Below are 19,938 nucleotides of genomic sequence, written 5' to 3' on the forward strand. Positions count from 1 at the left end.
ATAGAAACTCCCTCATGTGCCACTCATCATTCACCACTTTATAAACATACTGAACTCTTAAAGTGCACTCAAGTTTATGTTTATGCATATAAACTACCAGAAGTAGTTTACATGAACTCATAACTATTAGGAATGCATTGAAGGTAGCCTATGGTATATTTACAAAAGGTTGCATAAATAACCAAAATATTCCATATTCCAAATTTTAAGAGCATTCAACTAATAAAGTTATCGTGCAGTGGCAAACATTACATTTAACCATTTGCTAATGCACAATGCTAACTAATTTTTTGTTAGATTATTTTTCTGAAAGGGGAAAGAAAAGTTTCCCCAAATGGACAGACTGTCCTTGAAGTCAATGTGGCAATCATAATGGAAGTTATGAGAAAAGGCTTCACAGCAGCTAAAATCAAACAAAAAACTATTCCAGAAATTTGTGAGGTGTTGAACTTACAATGTCACTTCCAGAAAGTGAAGAAACAGAAGATGCTGATGATCCAGAAGAGAGGAGCTGAGGGCTTGGCAGCGGCAGATTTAATTGCTGACTGTAAGGAGATTCAGATTCTCTGTTCTGCTTCTGTTCTCCATTGCACTGAGACATCAGCTCTTTTATGCTAATCCTGTTATCTGTAAATTAATAGTTAGCATATGGGTTCAGAACAGTTTGAAGTAGCCAGGCAATGCTATCAGTTACTCCTGGTATTCTTAAATGGCTCTGTATATTGAGGAAAAGTATTTCACATTAAGAGTGATGCAAAGGTCATGACTTTTTTGCTGTCAAAACCTCAGCGCTACCTCTAACACCTAATTAAGGGTTAACCATGTGGATAACTGGATTGTCCACATCGAGTGTTCTCTGCACATGTGATCCCACCTAACTGGGATCCTGCTTTCATGGGCAAGTATCCCATCCACTAGCAATCCCTTTGTGGTTTCTAGAACACAACCCCCCACACAATCCAGGGATCAAAGATCCTAGAAATGCACTCTCAGACCTAATACAAAAATACTGAGAAAAGTCAGTCTAGGACATACAAAGCTAAAAAGCTTATTAACAAAAAGCAGAAATGGTTAACAAATTCATATATCAAAGGTTAACTAGACAAATTTCACTATACTTAGGAAAGGCTGTCCCCACCTGGACTTGGCACACAAATCTGGTCTGTCTGTATTTCCAGCCAAGACAGTTCTAGCAAATTCTGGGCAATTAGGTTATTTTCTTTGTCATTTTATATTATGAATGTAATATTGTAAATAGTCACTAAATTTCTTGGAGAGTGCAGCATATAAAAACAAAATATTGCAGCTTATAATGTACAACCAATGAGAGCCTAAGGCACCAACTTTCTGACCAATAGCAATACAGAATGCTACATTATACTATCTTGTAGAAACTAGGGAAGTATGCATTCCAAATCTTACTTTGGGGTATACAAGCAAGTTGATCTATTAAGTCCTAGCTGCAGAAAACTGCAGAATACAGGAGTTTGGCTGCCACCTGTCAAATTCCAGAATTGCATGGGAAAGGTGGCCCTACTAGGTAAACAAAAAGGTCTTTGTATTAAATAAAGCTCAACATACACAAAGATCCCCCATAGTGCCACAACAACAGAAATGCCTTTTGTAGTGAGTAGTTGATGAAAAACTTACTAAGATTTTCTGTTCACAAGCAGTCATTTGATTTCTGACGAAGTGGCAATGGGTTTATGCATAGATGAAAATAGTGACTAAAATAGTAATTCACCAGCCAACCGTGACAAACCACCACAGTGCCATGACTCAAAATTATGGAAACACAAGTAGTTCCTATCCTCCTCAAGAGTGTCAGGAAGGATAGACTTCACCCTCAACACCTACACGCCCAACTGTTACACCGGCAAAATACAAACTGACTGGAAATATTGTTCTTGTGCTAATACATCATGCCCTCTAAATAAGGACTGTGCTTTATTCCATCACACGAGTCTTAATCCCAGTATACATCTGGCACAAAGTACAGACTATAGAACAGGAACGAGCTTGCACCTACTTACCAGATAGATCAGGTGAAACAGTGGCTGTATTTCCCCATTTCTTCCTAATCCACTCTCTATAGTCAATCACTTCCTGTGTGACTTTAATTATTCGTCCTAGTGTGCTGAAAAAAAGAAAATTAAAGCTTGTGTTTCTAGATCAGATATAAAACCCACAATAGGAAACTGAATTCACACTATTAGATATTTATTCAATACTTTCAAACAAATCTATTAAACAAAGCAAAATAGAATTCTAACACTTGTACTCTAATTCTCCCCCCCCCCCCGCCCCCATTTCAACAGCTCACTAAAGACACTTCACTTACAAAATGCAACTGCTTTCCTCTGTCAGAACAAGCCACACTTATGGGAAATATGACCTGTGTTGTATGTGCCACTAGGAATACTTTCTAAAAGAAAGTTTGGAATGTGTGCAGGTAGCTTCCTGTGCCAACACACACGATATCTGCCAGCTGAACATTAATTACAACTAACACTACCTTGCAAAAAAAAAAAAAAAAAAAGTTCACACCCTTGTTCATTTTTAAGCCAAAATGCATTAAAACAGAATATTTCACTGTTCTAAACCATCTACCCTTTCACTGTGAAAATTTAGAAATATTACAAAATAATTACAAAAACGAAAAAGTTGACTACTCGTTGACAATACTTGGTGGAAGTCCCTTCTGCAGCAACAGCCTCGAGTCGGTTAGAATAAGTGTCTACCAACTCTGTACAACAGGATGGTATGGCTTTTGTCCATTCTTTTTGGAAGGATGGCTAACCTCTTTCAAGTTGGCTGCGGATCATCTGTGGACTGAAGACTTCAGGTCTTGCCATGGATATTCTATTGGCTCAGGTCTGAGCCACTCATTTACTCTTCTTGCTGAGCCCTCCCATTGACGCTTTTGCTTTCCACTTAGGATCAATGTCCCGCCCCAAAGGAGAATCTTCGTCCCAGGTCTATGGCAGAATGGAATAGGTTTTCCTCCAGGATTGGCCTGTACTTTGCATCACCCATCTCTCCTTCGATGTTCACAAGCCTCTGTACCCACTGCTGCAAAGCATCCCCACAATATAATGCTGCCGCCATCACGTTTTATAGTAGGAATGGTGTTAGGGTGATGTGCTGTGCATTTTATACCACACAGCATCAAGATCAGAAACTTCCACACGCCTACAGTGTCCCCTGAGTGTTTCTTTGCAAATATTATGCAGTACCTGTCAGGAAGTATTTCCTGACAGGTGCTGCATAAGTATGATAAAAAAGTATGAGATAAGTATGAGAAGTATGAGAAAAAAAAAAAAGAGTGCAAAGCTTGCTGGGCAGACTGGATGGGCCGTTTGGTCTTCTTCTGCCATCATTTCTATGTTTCTATGTGACTTTTCTTCAGTATTGGCTTTTTTGCCACACTCCCATACAGGCCATGTTTGTGAAGAAACTATGAAATAGTTCAACAGGTCACATTTTCCACAGTCTTAGCCAAAGACCCCTGTACTTCTTTTAAAGTAATCTTAGGCCTCACAGTGACTTTTCTCAATTTGCTTAACCCATGGCTACTGACTTTGGAGGGATGGCCTGATCACGGCAGTCTTGGTGATGTCAAAATCTCTTTCCATTTTATAATGATAGATCTGATAGTACCCCAAGGGATATTCAAACATCAACATTTCTTATAGCCTTTCCCCAATCTGAGCCTTTAAACATTATTTCAGAGCTTTTGGCAGCATCTTGCCCAGCATGTTTGGACCTTTACTTCAAATTGACTTCATACAACAAACAGCTTGATTCTTCATCCAAGAATATTAATATCAGTTGGGTTCTATTTAACTTATGGGCCTTGGGGCAACTTTACCAGAATTAATTTGTGTTTGCTATGACTAAAGGTGTGAAGGATTTATGCACTTTTTTCTTCTGACTTTTGGAATATTTTGCAATTGTTCTATCATGAAGCATGTATGTCGTGTAGATCAGTGAAACACTCCTACTTTAATACATTTACTTAGATGCTTGAACGGGGTATTCATCAAAAGTTAAGACCATGTTGATGCCCCATAATTAGAGCCAGATTTTTCACAATTCTGCAATAAATTTGTGTGGCAAGTTCGCATAATGATTCACACCTCTAGGTAAATCATTTTATTTAAAGCTATTTTGTCATTTAAATTACATACAAATAGAAAGCTTACCAAGCACAAAATCATTTACAAGTGAAGACTTGTTGAAAACAGTGAAATGTGGTTCAGTTTTTTTTTTAATAAGTTTTTGTATAATATTTTTAATGTATTTTAACCTGCTTAGCAGGACAGGTTTGGAATATGCAGGCTACAAATGTTTTTAAATAAAATAAATCTTTTTTATAATTTCTTGAGAAAGTTCTCACCTTTCCCTTCCTTTATCTTTCCTCATACTTACCCCTACCTCCCTTCCTTTTACCTCTGCCCTCAGTCACTCCCTCCCTCCACCTGGCCCCCTTCATCCTGTCCCTCCCTTTCATTTCCCCCTTCTTCACTTATACTGTATTAATTTCTTTTCATCTCCTCCTCCTTGCCTGTCTATCTGCCTCTTCTGTCAGTGGGGGGTAGGAATCTCACTGGCATTTCTGACACCAGGATTGCAGCAACTATTCTTCTCCTCTGGTGGGGCTGGGAACCCCAGTGCTTCTGCTTACTCTGAATATATCGAGGGGGATCACGAGTCATATTTCCTCTGCTGCCAATCTCATGCATCACGGGATCTGCATAGAGAGAAGTGTGGATGGTAATTTTTACACTTGGCAGCAGTGGATGCACTCCTTTGGCTCCTCCTGTGGGTCACATTAAAGCCAGCTTCTCCTTCTTGCTGCCACAGGCCAGATAAAATTTGTCTGTGGGCCATAGTTAGGGGACTCCTGCTTTATATCGTATGCTTTCCATGATATGCTGCAATATAGTCTTCTTCCAAGATGAATTAGGCTAGTTTTCAGTTAGTTACTAGATCCAGTTGACAGGCAGTTACTGTCATAATTACTACTTATGACAATCCATTACATCTTGTATTTTAGTGTGCTATACTTGTAGACATGGTTAATTTCTATAATTGTAGATGTTATGGCCTGCTTACTATGTTTACATGCCTATTTATATTTGTTATACATGAATATTGTCATGGAGATGTTATGGTTTCATCTGTTTATATGTTTACTTACACTTGATATTTACATATGCATATTACATTGAGCTGATTTATATTTTACTATACCTAACAGTTTGAGATTGTTGGCAACATACAATATAGCATAAAACAAAAAACAAACCACCACACAAAAAGAATCATAATAACCCACAGTCTGATTTGCAATCCAGCAAATCCTCTGCCTTTCCTATAACAAAGGAAAAGAAAAACCACAAAAACATTTTCCAAAATCTGGTTAGAAATCTAAATTAATCAACCAAGTTTAAGAAAGTTTTCTAAAAGCAAGGCAATCTTTGCCCAAACTTACATCAGAGCAGAATTCTAGAGTTTGGTACCAAAACAAAAGAAAGCCTGTTTGTAGATGTTCACGTTATTGAAGGTACTAGAACATAATAGTCTCATATATAAATATAAGAGAACCCTAAAATAGGGTAACACCACTGTTTTAAATGATTTGAAAGATGCTTAATGTTGCAAGCTTTATTACATAATGTGTGTATGTGGGTGGGTGAGAGAGCAAAGTGTGCTGTGAGTGAGAGCACGTGCTCCTTACCCACATACACAAAAATGCATATTGCCTCACACACCACCCTCCCCCTCCCCTTGGCAAGCTCTCGTTCATTCTCACACACACATGACAGCCTCTGAGCCTCTCTTGTTGTCACTGCCGCCACATGCCAGGAAGAAGCCAATCCATCAAAGGCACTCTGCTGTCCCTCTTTCTCTGCAAGCCATGCAGTATTGAAAATTTGTGGGCGTAGCACTTCCATGCTCATCTCATGTATCGCAAGATCAGCAGAGAGAAAGTTCTGCCTTCACAAACTTAATACAGCGGGGCCTGCTAGACTACTACTAGACAGGCTAAGTTCGCCCAGTGATGCAGATGTACAGGTTTTGCACTGCTGGGTGAACTGAAGAGATGGCCCTCTTCCTTTCTTCACCACTGGTGGGATGGGGTCCACCGGCGGCAGTACAAGCCTCTTTACAGCTGGATGATGCTCCTCCTTTTCCTGCCCCGCTGCTCCTTCTGAGGGGGATGTCACCTCTGGCTGCGGACATCCACGCGGAAGACAACAAAGGCCTGCGATGTCAGGCCATTTTTGATGACAATGAAGGTGCCTGTGGGCCAGATCTAATGGGGCAAATTGAGGAGGGCCGTGGAAAAAACCCAAACTGTTGAGTTGTTTGGCCCACAGGCTGTAGTTTGCTCACCCCTACACATTAGAGGAAGACAAATACCTGAAAGATTAAAAAGTCACTAGAATCAAAATGTTTTCCAATGGAAGGAAAGCGGTAGAATTAGGGGTCATAGTATGAATCCTCAAGAGGATTGACTCAGGAACATCAGGAAATATGTTTTCACTGAAAGGGTGGTGGATGCATGGAATGCCTTCCTGGAAGAGGTGCTGAAGACAAAAGTAATGGAATCTAAAAGGTAGTGGACTAGAGGATGTACTTGAAAAAATGGAGTAACCTGTGCTAACTTGATTTAACATTTCTGTAAGAGGGTTACCTGCACAGAGCAGTAGTTATACCCTTAATACCTTGCTGAGCAGACTGAATGGACCATTTTGGTGTTTATCTGCCACCATTTACTGTTACTGTGATTTTTCTTGAACTATACTGTGACTACATCCCATGGCAGTAGATGCCACAATTTAATTAAAAATATATTTTCTTCATTCATTTTTAAAGTGCTAACATTCAGATTCATTGGATGGTCCTAGGGAAAACTGCTTGCTTGTGATCTGTTCTTTTCCATTCATGATCTTGTAGGCCTCTATCATGTCCCTACCTCTCCAAGCTTAAAAACCCCTAAAATGTTTCAACCTTTTGTATGAAAGCTCCTCCAAATTTTACCATTCTAGTTGTCCTCTGTACTTTGAGATGAGGCAACCAGGACTTCATGCAGTACTCCAGGTGTGGTCACACTAGAGCTCTGTACAAAGTTAGATATTATTGAATTTATCATGAATACCTTTCCAAATTATCCTCAATATATGTTACACTGTTTTGAGCACTGTTGCACACTGTACTGATCATTTCAGCATATGGTCTACAACAACTCCCAAGGTTCCTCTCTAGATAGCAATCTCCCCAGATTGCACCCCAGAAGTGTACACTGGAGGTTTGGATTTTTTTTTTCCCCAGTGTGCATCACTTTACACTTGTCTATATTAAATTCCATTTGTCACTTAGATGCCAAGATTGACAATATTTCTTGATCCTCCTGCAATTCTACACAATCAGTTTGGTATAGTCTACAAATTTCACTCTCTCATTACTCTATCCTCTAGATAGTTTATAAACCAGTGAAATAATACCAGGCATAGTATGGGTACTATGTAACCCCATCTAATTTGAGAATTGATCATTCAGTCCATATACATAAAAACTGGAAATGAAGGTCTCCATTTTATTTTTTCCGGGAATTTCAATGTTATCACGAACAAAAAAAGTGGAAGTGTCATTTTTCCACTTTTGTGATAACATTGAAATTCCCAGGAAAGAAAAACAAAACAAAACTGAAAATGAAAATCCCTAGTTATAAAAGGGACAAGCTACTGATCCAGAAGTATAGCAAATGTTGCTTACCTGATGTAACAGGTGTTCTCACAGGACAGCAGGATGTTAGTCCTCACAAATGGGTGACATCGAGGATGGAGCCCACCACGGAAAACTTCTGTCAAAGTTTAAACAGAACTTTGACTGGCCCCTACTGGGCATGCCCAGCAAGGCACTGACCCTGCAGCCAGCAGGGGTCTCCCTTTAGTCTGATTTTCAAAGCTACAGGCAGTGCCTAGAAAGTAAAAATAAAACGAACCCAACACCGCGGGGAGGCGGGCGGGTTTCGTGAGGACTAACATCCTGCTGTCCTGTGAGAACACCTGTTACATCAGGTAAGCAACATTTGCTTTCTCACAGGACAAGCAGGATGGTTGTCCTCACAAATGGGTGAGTACCGAGCTGAGGATGTCCCGACTTGCACCAAATGTACCCAACGGTGTGCAGCAAGCACAATAAGTGAGGAGAAATTTGGGAAAGGGCATCCGCACCCAACCGGGTAGGTGGAAGGGTGTTGGTACATCAGGTTGGAAAAAGGTTACGCAAGACAGACTGGCCGAAGATGGAGTCCTGTCTTCCAGCTTTGTCCAAACAATAATGGGCTGCAAAGGTATGGAGAGAACTCCAGGTTGCAGCTTTGCAGATGTCAGGAAGCGGCACCGATCGAAGGTGTGCCACTGACGTCGCCATGGCCCTCACAGAGTGTGCTTTAACACGGTCTTGAAAAGGAATGCCAGCTTGCTGATAGCAAAAAGAAATGCAGTCCGCCAACCAGGAAGAAAGAGCCTGCTTACCCACAGGTTGTCCCAGCTTATTAGGATGGAAAGAGACGAATAATTGAGTGCTCTTCCTATGGGAAACTGTACGGTCTAGGTAAAAAGCTAGAGCTCGTTTACAGTCTAGGGTATGCAGGGTCTGCTCTCCAGAGTTGGAGTGGGGCCTGGGAAAAAAGATAGGTAGTATGATGGATTGATTGATATGAAACTCAGAAACTACCTTAGGTAAAAATTTAGGATGAGTGCGGAGTACCGCCCGGTCCTGCAGGAGCTTAGTGTAAGGCGGATAGGTAACTAGGGCCTGCAATTCACTAACCCTGCGAGCTGAAGTGATAGCCAAGAGGAATAACACTTTCCATGTGAGATACTTTAACTCACAGGAGTGCAGAGGTTCGAAAGGAGGTTTCATTAGACGACCAAGAACCAGGTTAAGGTCCCAAGATGGGGCCGGAGGACGTAAGGGTGGCTTCAGATGGAGCAAGCCTTTAAGAAAACGGGTTACTAGGGGTTGTACTGAAATAGGGACACCCTGTACACCTTTATGGAAGGCGGCTACCGCACTGACATGCATTCTGATAGAAGAGGTTTTAAGACCTGATTCAGAGAGATGCCATAAATAGTCCAAGAATTTGGAGATTGGACAGGAAAGGGGATCAAGGGACTGAGAAGTGCACCATGATGTGTACCTTTTCCATTTGTATGAGTAAGACTTTCTTGTGGAAGGCTTTCGTGAAGCTATCAGGACCCGAGAAACGGAATCTGAAAGGTTGAAAGGCTGAAGGACTAACCTTTCAACATCCATGCCGTCAGGGACAAGGCTTGGAGGTTGGGATGGAGGAGGCATCCGTCGTTTTGAGTGAGTAGATGCGGGTCCTTTCCCAGAGGAATGTGCCTGCGGATGGAGAGATCCTGGAGTATTGGAAACCATACTTGGCGTGGCCAGTAGGGTGCTATTAGGATCATGGTTCCCCCCGTCGTGGCGTAGCTTCACGAGAGTCTTTGACACAAGAGGAAGTGGAGGGAATGCATCGAGCAGACCGGTTGTCCACTTGAGGGAGAATGCATCCCTCGGCCGAGAGTGCTGGCTCCGAATGAGAGAGCAGTAATCGTCCACTTTGTGGTTCTGAGGGGACGCAAAGAGGTCTATGCGGGGAGAACCCCACTTGTGAAACAGAGAGGTCGTTACCAGAGGATCGAGTGACCACTCGTGTGGTTGGAAGACACGGCTCAGCTGGTCTGCCAATACATTGTCTACTCCCGGCAGGTAAGTGGCCCTGAGGTACATGGAGTGGGAGAGGGCTTCCGCCCAGATCTGCGCAGCTTCCTGACACAGAAGGAAGGAGCCTGTGCCTCCCTGCTTGTTTATGTACCACATGGCCACTTGGTTGTCCGTCTGGATTAAGATTATCTGATGAAAGAGATGATCTTTGAAAGTGCGGAGCGCATAGCGGATTGCTCGAAGTTCCAGGAAATTGATCTGGTGTTCGGCTTCCTCTTTGGACCATAACCCTTGGGTTTGAAAGTCGTCCACATGGGCTCCCCAACCGATGTGAGAAGCGTCGGTGGTTAGGATTACTTGCGGATCCGGTGGAAGAAAGGGTAAGCCCTGAAGGAGGTTGACCTGAGTCGTCCACCAGGTTAAGGATAGGCGCAGCGCTTGTGTGACTGTGACTATGGAGGACAGAGGCTGAAAAGCTTGAATCCATTGGTGTCGTAGAGTCCATTGTGTTACTCTCATGGCTAGTCGGGTCATGGGAGTGACTTGAACCGAGGATGCCATGTGCCCTAGGAGAATGAGGAACTGGCGAGCCGTGGCAGTGTTCTGAGACTGGAGCTGGCGAGCCAGGGACATTAGGGTGTGGACCCTCTGAAGAGGAAGGTAAGCCTTTGCCTGTAAGGTGTCCAAGTCTGCCCCAATGAAGGATAAGGTTTGAGACGGGACTAAGCAAGATTTCTCGTAATTGACGAGAAACCCTAAGGAAAGGAGTGTTTGAATTGTCAATTTTAGGGAGGATTGAGCTATCTGCTGGGTGGAAGCCCTGATTAGCCAATCGTCCAGGTATGGGTAGACGTGGACACCTTCCTTCCTTAGGAATGCTGCTACCACTACGAGACATTTGGTAAAGACTCGTGGGGCAGAAGCTAGACCGAAGGTAGGACACGGTATTGATAATGGTCGTGGCCTACTAGAAACCGCAGATATTTGCGATGGGATTGTGTGATCGCAATGTGGGTATAAGCGTCCTTGAGGTCGAGAGAGCACAGCCAATCCCCTCTTTGTAGCAGAGGGAGCAGCGCGCCTAGGGTTACCATTTTGAATTTCTCTTTTTGAAGGTATTTGTTGAGGGCTCGAAGGTCCAAAATGGGACGTAGTCCCCCTGATTTCTTTGGTATTAGGAAGTATCTGGAATAGAATCCCGTGCCTCGTTGAGAGGGAGGAACGGGTTCTATAGCATTTGATTGCAGAAGAAGGGATACTTCCTGTTGTAATTGAGCCAAATGGGTGGATAGACTCCACGCTTGAAGAGGCGGGGAGTCTGCCGGAAGAGATATGAAGTTGAGGTGGTAACCCTGTGCGATAATTGTTAGCACCCACTGATCTGAGGTGATCTGCAACCAAGGTTGTAAAAAATGGTACAGTCGACCTCCTACAGGGATGTCCGGAAGAGGGGTTTGGCATGTGTTCCCTACAGGGGAGTCAAAGTCCAGCCGCAGGCCCAGGAGGAGGGGCTACAGTAGGCCTTTGTTTCCTAGGCTGACGCGGCTGAGGCCTAGTAGAGGATCGAGCTGGACGAGGCCTGGCCGATGGAGGATAATAACGGCGTGCTCGAAAGAATGACTTCTTAGAGTCTTTCTTTTGCGGTTGCTTGGAGGTCAGCTCAGGTGGGACAGATGAGAGTTGTTTCAACGTCTCATGGTGGTCTTTCAATTCCGCCACAATCTGCTGAATTTGCTCTCCAAACAAATTATCGCCTAAGCAGGGTAAATCAGCAAGACGATCCTGAACCTCTGGGCGAAGGTTGGATGATTTTAACCAAGCCCAACGTCTGGCTGAGATGGCTGTGGCTGAAACTTTTGTGGAAGCATCGAATATGTCGTAGGCAGTCCTAATCTCGTGCTTCCCTGCCTCAAATCCCTTGTGAAGAAGGGCTTGAAGCTGCGGTTGGTATTGGTCTGGTAACGTGTCAGCATAGTCTTGCATCTGCTTAAGGATGGCTCTGTTGTACTGAGTCATATAAAGTTGATATGAAGCTATGCGTGAAATCAACATAGCTCCATGATAGACTTTCCGTCCAACACTATCTAGGAACTTGTTGTCCCTGGTAGGGCGGGGTAGAAGAGTGTGGCTTAAGACGCTTGGCCTTCTTCTGCGCGGACTCAACCACAACAGAGCGATGATCCAGTTGAGGTTTTTGGAAACCTGGTGCTGACTGGACAAGGTAGGTGGAGTCAGCTTTTTTGTTAACTGGGGACACTGATGAAGGAGATTCCCAGTTTTTCTTGAGCAGATCCAAAAACACCTGGTGTATAGGGATGGAAGCGATGATTTTTGGAGCATCCAGAAATTGAAGGAGTTCCATCATCTGGTGTCTGTCATCAGCTTCAGATTGTAGTTGAAAAGGTACAACTTCTGACATCTCTTTCACAAAATTAATGAAAGAGAGATCCTCAGGAGGAGATCTTTTTCTACTCTCTGTAGGAGATGGAGGCGAAGGCAAATCCGTGTCAGAAGATGTATCATCATCATCACCCCAGGTATCGTAGGGATCAAGTGGGGTTTGTAACCCTGATGGACCTGGCTGAGGCTCTAAAGGCATCGATGGAAACCGAGGTGGAATCGGTGCCGTAGGTGGAACCAGAAATGGCATCGATGGCTTCGGTGCTGTCGATGGAATCGGTGCCTGGCGTGGAATGGATGGAACCAAAGGATATATCGGTGGAGATATACCAGAAGGCACCGATGGAACCACCCCGGAAGGAGGAATCCGGAACGGTGTTTCTCCTGCCGATGAAAATCCAGTCGGAGACGGTGGTGTTGTCGAAGGCACTGGAATCGCCGATGGAAGGGCCGTCATGAGCGCCTCCATGCGGCTCAGTAGCGGTGCTAGCGCTTGTATCAACGGCTCGGTGGTCGGTTCCCTCCTCGGTGGCGAAGCCGGTGCCGGTGTCGGTGCCGGGGGCGGCACTGGAACCGGTGCCGGAGACGGTGCCGATGGAGGTTGCAATTTCTTCATCGCTTTCTCGATGGCCTCCTGGACCAGCCGGTCCAGTTCTGCCCGGAGACCAGGGGTAACCATACCCGGCTCGACGGGAGAGGGAGGCTGAGGCAGGGCCGGAGGGACCACCGTAACCGGTGGGATCACGGCCCCCGCACCCCGGGAGGGTGAGGGTTTCCTCGATGCCTGCGAACGAGACGTGGAGGGTGTCCGGTCTGTTCGCGGCTTCTTTGTCGGTGGCTCGGCTTGAGCAGAGGTCGATGGCTGTGGATCCTCGACAGGCCGAGATTTGTGCCGTCGATAGCGGTGCTTTTCCTTCCGATCCCCTCGCCCATCCGGGGAAGGGACGGGAGTCGACGGCCGAGAAGCGATCGATGGCGGACGGTCACCGGAGGGTTGACGATGATGGTACAACTTCGACGGTGCCGGTTCCGATGACGTCGATGCTATCGATGGTGTTGGGGTGGGTGCATGGAAGAGGAGCCCCATCTTCTCCATCCTGGCTTTGCGACCCTTGGGTGTCATTAAGGCACATGTGGTGCAAGTCAGGACATCATGCTCACTACCCAAACACATCACACAAACCCTGTGGGGGTCTGTGATGGACATAGTCCGGGTACAATCCGGACAACGGCGGAACCCCGTTGCCATGGCCTGAAGCCAAAATTTAGGCTGGGGATCGGTAAGTGCCAACAGGCCTCAAGGGCCAAATTCGACGGTAGTCGATGGAAAAAGGCAAAAAACTTACCGGGTTCCGTAAGATGACTAAAAATTTGTCGAAGGGAGACCCCTGAGGGGCAAATTTTCTTAGGAAATTAATTTCCAAATTCCTGTCAGGAACGTGGTTAGAGAGCTCCTTTCACCGCGTGGCAACTGCTGCGCGGAAAAAAGAAGACTAAAGGGAGACCCCTGCTGGCTGCAGGGTCAGTGCCTTGCTGGGCATGCCCAGTAGGGGCCAGTCAAAGTTCTGTTTAAACTTTGACAGAAGTTTTCCATGGTGGGCTCCATCCTCGATGTCACCCATTTGTGAGGACAACCATCCTGCTTGTCCTGTGAGAAAAATTGCCCCATCCCATAACCTCAGTTTACCAAGCCCTCTCGCACAACACTTTTTGAAAGCAGAGTTGCTTACCTGTAACAAGTGTTCTTCTAGGAAAGCAGGATGTTAGTCCTCACAGATGGGTGACATCAGATGGAGCCCAGCAGGGAAAACTAAGCATGCCCAGCATGCTACTATCTGCACGTTCACGCAGGGTCGCTCTTCAGTTTAACAGAATTCATGAGCAAAAAAATAAAATAAATCGCATGAGTACCTAACTCTGTGGTGTGGCAGGTGGGTTTCCTGAGGACTAATATCCTGCTGTCCTAGGAGAACACCTGTTACAGGTAAGCAACTCTGCTTTCTCCTAGGACAAGCAGGATGGTAGTCCTCACAGATGGGTGAATACCATGCTACAGGCTGCTCCAGCAACGAGTATTACCAACCGGCACCAAACCGGGTGCCAGCGGGCACAAAAACAACTGCGGTGCTATTGGTAAGATAGGGAGGCAGCCTGATCCCAAACCATGGGGTCTCAGGTAGGAAGAGTTGGGTTTATGCATGGAAAAGGTTGTGAAGGACAGATTGGCCAAAGCTGCTGTCTTGCTGACCATCCTTGTCCAAGCAGTAGTGGGCAGCGAACATGTGTGGAGAACGCCACATCGCAGCCCTGAAGATTTTGGTGACTGGTACCATCCTGTGAGTAGGCCACAGATGTCGCCATAGCTCTCAGAGTGAGCTATAACATGGCCTTCAAGCAGAAGGCCTGCTTGTGCATAGCAGAAGGAGAATAGAATCTGCCAGCCAATTGGACAGTTTGCCTGCCCACCGCAACTCCCAATCTATTCTTGTCAAAAGATGACGTGGACTGCCTGTGGCCTGCGTTCTAAATAGAAAGCTAATGCCCTGCTGTGAATGGGGCCACAGAAAAAACGTGGGCAGAACGATGGACTGATTGATTTTCACCTCAGTCACCACCTTAGGCAGGAACTTGGGATGCGTACGCAGGACCACCCTATCATGAAAGAATTTTGTGTAGGGCGGATACGTAACCAAAGCCTGAAGGTCACTAACCCTACGAGCAGAAGTGATCGCCACCAGGAAGAGAACCTTTCAGGTGAGGAACTTCAGATCGCAGAAGCACATAAGCTCGAAAGGATCTTGCATGAGCCGGCGCCAACACCATATTGAGGTCTAAGGACACAACAGGAAGCTGGAAGGGGGGCTTCAGTTGAAGCAGGCCCTGCATAAACCGTCCTACTATGGGCTGCACAGAGATGGGTGCACCAGCAACACTGATGGTAGACGTTGATGGCACTCAGATGGACCCTGCCCGAGGTGGTTTTCAGCCCAGCTTTGAAGAGGTGCCACAGATAGTCCAGTAACTTCAGAGTGGGTCAGGCGAAGGGATCGAAGCCAAGCCCTTTGCACCAGATGGAGAACCTACTACATTTCAGTCAATAAGACTTCCTGGTAGGTGGCTTCCTGGAAGCTACCAGCACCTGGGACACGGTGTCAGAAGTCCAGGGGCTGCAAGACTAGGCGCTCAACATCCAGGCCATCAAGGCTAATGCGTGGAGGTTTGGATGGAGCAGTCTGCCTTGAACCTGCGTTATCAGATTGGGCGAGGAGCTCTGATGGATAGGCTCTGACCAACAGATCCTGAAGGAGCGGGAACCAGACCTGTTTGGGCCAGTAAGGGGGCCAAGAGAATCATGGTCTCCCAGTCTTGCTGCTGGAGATCAAGAGTCATGACCAGTGGAAGAGGAGGATATGCATCCAGGAGACCTGTGCCCCAATGCTGGGCAAAGGCATCCTGAACAGAGAGAAAACTTTGCTCACCTTGCAGTTGCAGGGAGTGGCAAAGGGATCCACATTTGGCATTCCCCACTGGCTAAAAATCTGGGTTGCTACTGCTGGATCCAGTGACCACTCGTGTGGCTGGAACGTACAACTCAGACGGTCTGCTACCATGTTTATTGCTCCGGCCAGGTACATTGCTCTCAGGAGAATGCCCTGCAATAGAGCTAGGACCAAGTCTGCACCACCTCTTGACAGACGACCCCGAGCCTCCCTGCTTGTTGATGTACCACATTGCCACTTGTCTGTCCGGATCAGGACTGCCTTGTGGGAGAAGTGGTCTCAAAATGCCCAAAGGGCATAACGAATCATCCGAAGCTCCAGGAAGTTGGCCTCAACTGCAGGGGGAGGTATCTGTGGTAAGCAGGACCTGAGGCAGGGCACGCTGAAAAGGGATTCTTTGCTCGATTGGAGAGATTCTCCCACCAGGAGAGGGAGATCTGCAGAGATGGTGTGATATAAACACTCCACAGGAGTGGGATGCCTGCTGCCATTGTGACTGCAATGTCCATTGTACTCTGTGCATGCAGAGGTGGGCCAATGGGGTAAAATGGACAGACAGCAATGTGGCCCAAAAGACAAAGCAGCAGACGAGCAGGAGCCTGTTTGACAGCTGCAGACCAAGCTCACCAGCGATGACAAGGCAAGCGCCTGATTGCAGGGCAGAAACGCCTTGGCCTGAATCGTGTCCAGTCTGGCTCTATGAAGTCCAGGTGGGACCAATGAGCAGAGGTGGGACTTGGGGTGATTGATGATAAACTTGGATGGTCAGACTTAAAGAGTGAAGCGCCCCTTGTTGGGAGGTGCTTTTGACCAGCCAGTCATCTAAGTATTTATTTAGAGCTTTTTTATACCGACTTTCGTGATACAAATCAAATCAAATCGGTTTACAGGGAACAAAGATCTTAACAATAACATTGACAATCTACAATAAACATTAATTAGAAGGAGAAGAAAAAGTTACAATAAAACAAGGGAATGCAACTGGGAACTAGAAAAGCAGGGGGGAATTAGATAACTAAATACAATTATATAAGTGGTAGAATCTCGGGAGGTCTACATTTAGTCTGTGTCATGGCTATGCTATAGAAGTGAAAGAATAGACTCAAGGGAAAGCTTGACCGAACAACCATGTCTTGAGTTTGTTTTTTTTTTTTGTTTTTTTTTTAAAGTCAGAAGACAGGATTCCTGTCATAGGTCCGGGGGGATAGAATTCCAGATAGAAGGACCAGCTGTCGAAAATGCCCGTTCTCTGATAGTTGATCGGTGCACAGCTTTATTTGGTGGGGCGTGTAGGGATCCCTTATAAGCTTCCCTAATAGGTCTGGCTGTGATGTGTAGTTTGAGTGGAAATTGCAAGTCAAGCAGGACCTGATGGTGAATGCTTTTGTGAATAATAGTGAGTGATTTGTGAAGGATTCTAAAATTCACTGGGAGCCAATGCAGGTCCTTGAGTATGGGCGTGATGTGATCTCTCCTTTTAGTGTTAGTCAGGATTCTTGCCGCCGCATTTTGGAGCATCTGGAGGGGTTTTATGGTAGATGCTGGGAGACTTAGGAGAATCGAATTACAGTAATCTACCTTGGAAAACAAAATAGCCTGTAGGACAGTTCTGAAGTCGTGATGGCTTGAGTCTTTTGAGCACCTGTAGTTTGTAGAAGCAATCCTTGGTGGTAAGGTTTATGAACTTCTTGAAACTCAGATGTCTATCGATTATGACTCCCAGGTCTCTAGCTTGGGTGATTTGAGTGTTAGCATGCGACTGCTGTTGGTGGTCACTGTCTTCTGGTGTGATGAGGAGTTCTGTCTTGGCTGTGTTTAGTACCAAGTTAAGGCTTGTAAGGTGAAGTTTGATCAATTGCAGGTAGGAGTCCCATTGCTTAAGTGATTTTGCCAAAGAATTCACTACGGGGATCAAAATTTGTACGTCATCTGCATATATATAAAATTTCAATTTTAGAGTTGTGAGTAGTTGGCAAAGAGGGAGGAGGTAGATATTGAACAGGGTAGGGGATAGGGAGGAGCCTTGGGGGACTCCAAATGGGGAATTGGTACATGGTGATTCCTTATTATTGATTTTAACTTTATATCCTCTGTTGCTGAGGAATGAGTCAAACCACCTGAGTACTGATCCCGTGATTCCTATGTCTGCTAATCGATTTACTAAAATGGTGTGGTTTACTGTATCGAATGCTGCTGAGATATCAAGGAGCGCTAACAGGAAGGAATGTCCTTTATCGAGGCCCAAACTAATGGGGTCTGTAAGGGAGATGAGGAGGGTTTCCGTACTACGTAATTTGCGGAATCCGTATTGTGAGTGATGGAGGATTTTGTTTTCTTCCAGATAGTTTGATAGTTGATTGTTAACCACTTTTTCCATGATCTTTGCTACAAACGGCAGGTTAGAAATTGGGCGGAAATTGTTAGGGTCGTCAGGGTCCAGATTTGGTTTCTTGAGTATAGGTTTGAGAGAAGCCAGTTTGAGAGCATCTGGGTATATTCCTTGAGAAATAACTGCCTTATAACTGCCTTATATCTATCACCAACCTCCTCAATAGACTAAACTTGGTCCTTAATGCCTCGAAGACGGAGCTCCTCCTCATCTCTTCAAACAATGAAAATATTCACCTATCTTCCTCACACAACGCACTCATCACCCACAAGCATGTGAGAGATCTAGGGGTACTGCTGGATAATAGACTAAACCTAAAGAAAATGGTCAACACCACATCCAAAGACTGCTTTTATAAACTCCAGGTTCTGAAACGACTCAAACCACTTCTTTTTTTCCAAGACTTTAGGACAGTCCTCCAAGCGCTACTATTTGCCAAGATAGACTACTGCAGTGCCCTTCTCCTCGGCCTCCCCAAATCGACCACCAAACCACTGCAGATGATACAAAATGCGGCAGCGAGATTACTAACCAACACCAGTCGTGGAGATCACATTTCACCCATCCTCAGAAAACTACATTGGTTACCAGTAAATTTTAGATTCCTCTACAAATCAACCACCATAATACACAAATCTATCCATCATCAGCTCCAACTTGACCTGGAAATCCCCTTCAAATTACACTCTTCCAACAGACCAATTAGAGATGTTCACAAAGGCACGTTGAATTTCCCCCCTACCAAAGCCTCACGCCTTTCCTCGACAAAAGACCGAGCTTTTTCAATAGCAGGACCAGCTATATGGAACAACATCCCTTCAAGCCTCCGATTAGAACCTTGTCTAATTACGTTCAGAAAAAAACTCAAGATGTGGCTATTTCACCAAGCATTCGATGACCCTCCAGACAATCACTAATCATATTTTATCTCTCCTGGACATAGAGGATAGAGGTCCACTATCCTTTTGAACGAAGGACAATCACAGGTTAAAGCACATTATGCTCTAACCTAAATTCCTTTTGTATCATGTTATATTTCCTCCTGCCTTTCTTTCTTCCAGCTTTAAGCTTCCCAAGTTTTTTCTCCTTGTTAAATGTAACTTTGCCTTATTCACCTCTCTGGTTATTTACTATTTTATTTATTGCTTCAGTTATACCCTTGTTATATGTAAACCGATCCGATATGGTTATTACTATGAAGGTCGGTATAAAAAAGTGTTAAATAAATAAATAAATAAATATTAATTGCTCACTTTCTCAAGGAATATACCCAGACGCTCTCTCTAATTAAGTAGGGGAACACATGAACCCCCTGACACCTGAGGTGCGCCCCCACAACTGCCAGGTACTTGAAGACTCGAGGGGCTGAGGCCAGGCCAAACGGCAGCACTCGATACTGGAAGTGAGCTTCTCTCATCACAAAGCAAAAGATACTTCCTGTGACCCAGGAAGATTACAATGTGGGCATAGGCATCCTTCAGGTCGAGGGAGCAGAGCCAATCCTCCTCTTCTGAGGAGTTGGATCAGGGTGCCTAGCGAGACCATTTTGAACTTTTCCCTCTGAAGAAATTTGTTCAAGGCTCAGATCAAGAATAGGGCGTAGGCTCCCAATTCTCTATAGTATCAGGAAATACCTTGAATAGAACCTTCGACCCTGCTGGTGGAAGGGAACAAGTTCTACTGCTCCTGCTCTGTCACAAGTATTTCCTGTGGAGTGGATGAAACCCACGATGGACATGAGGGAAAGTCAATAGGGATGTCCCTGAAATATAGCAGATGCCCTTGATTGGGAGAACCCATCAGTTAAATGTCACGAGGGACCAGCAGTGAGCAAAGCAAAGCAGCCTGCCCCCAACCGGAGGGCAAGATGCTGGGGGTTCGGCAAACTGACTCGCGCTC

At 45.2% G+C, this 19,938-nt stretch overlaps 1 protein-coding gene across 4 annotated transcripts in view; it reads right to left on the minus strand.

Annotated features, from left to right (window-relative positions):
- Nucleotides 1–19,938, minus strand: part of TENT4A (terminal nucleotidyltransferase 4A) — a 178,414-nt gene that overhangs the window by 63,175 nt on the left and 95,301 nt on the right. For all 4 annotated transcript variants that reach the window (XM_029590012.1, XM_029590011.1, XM_029590010.1 and 1 more), the window contains exons 9-10: nt 2,034–2,137; nt 455–627 (exon numbers count right to left, since the gene is read on the minus strand). In XM_029590012.1, the coding sequence (XP_029445872.1) occupies nt 455–627; nt 2,034–2,137 (277 nt within the window). The remainder of the gene's footprint in view (nt 1–454; nt 628–2,033; nt 2,138–19,938) is intronic.

This window comes from Rhinatrema bivittatum, chromosome 2 (genome assembly GCF_901001135.1).
Source record: "Rhinatrema bivittatum chromosome 2, aRhiBiv1.1, whole genome shotgun sequence".
Classification (NCBI taxonomy): domain Eukaryota; kingdom Metazoa; phylum Chordata; class Amphibia; order Gymnophiona; family Rhinatrematidae; genus Rhinatrema; species Rhinatrema bivittatum.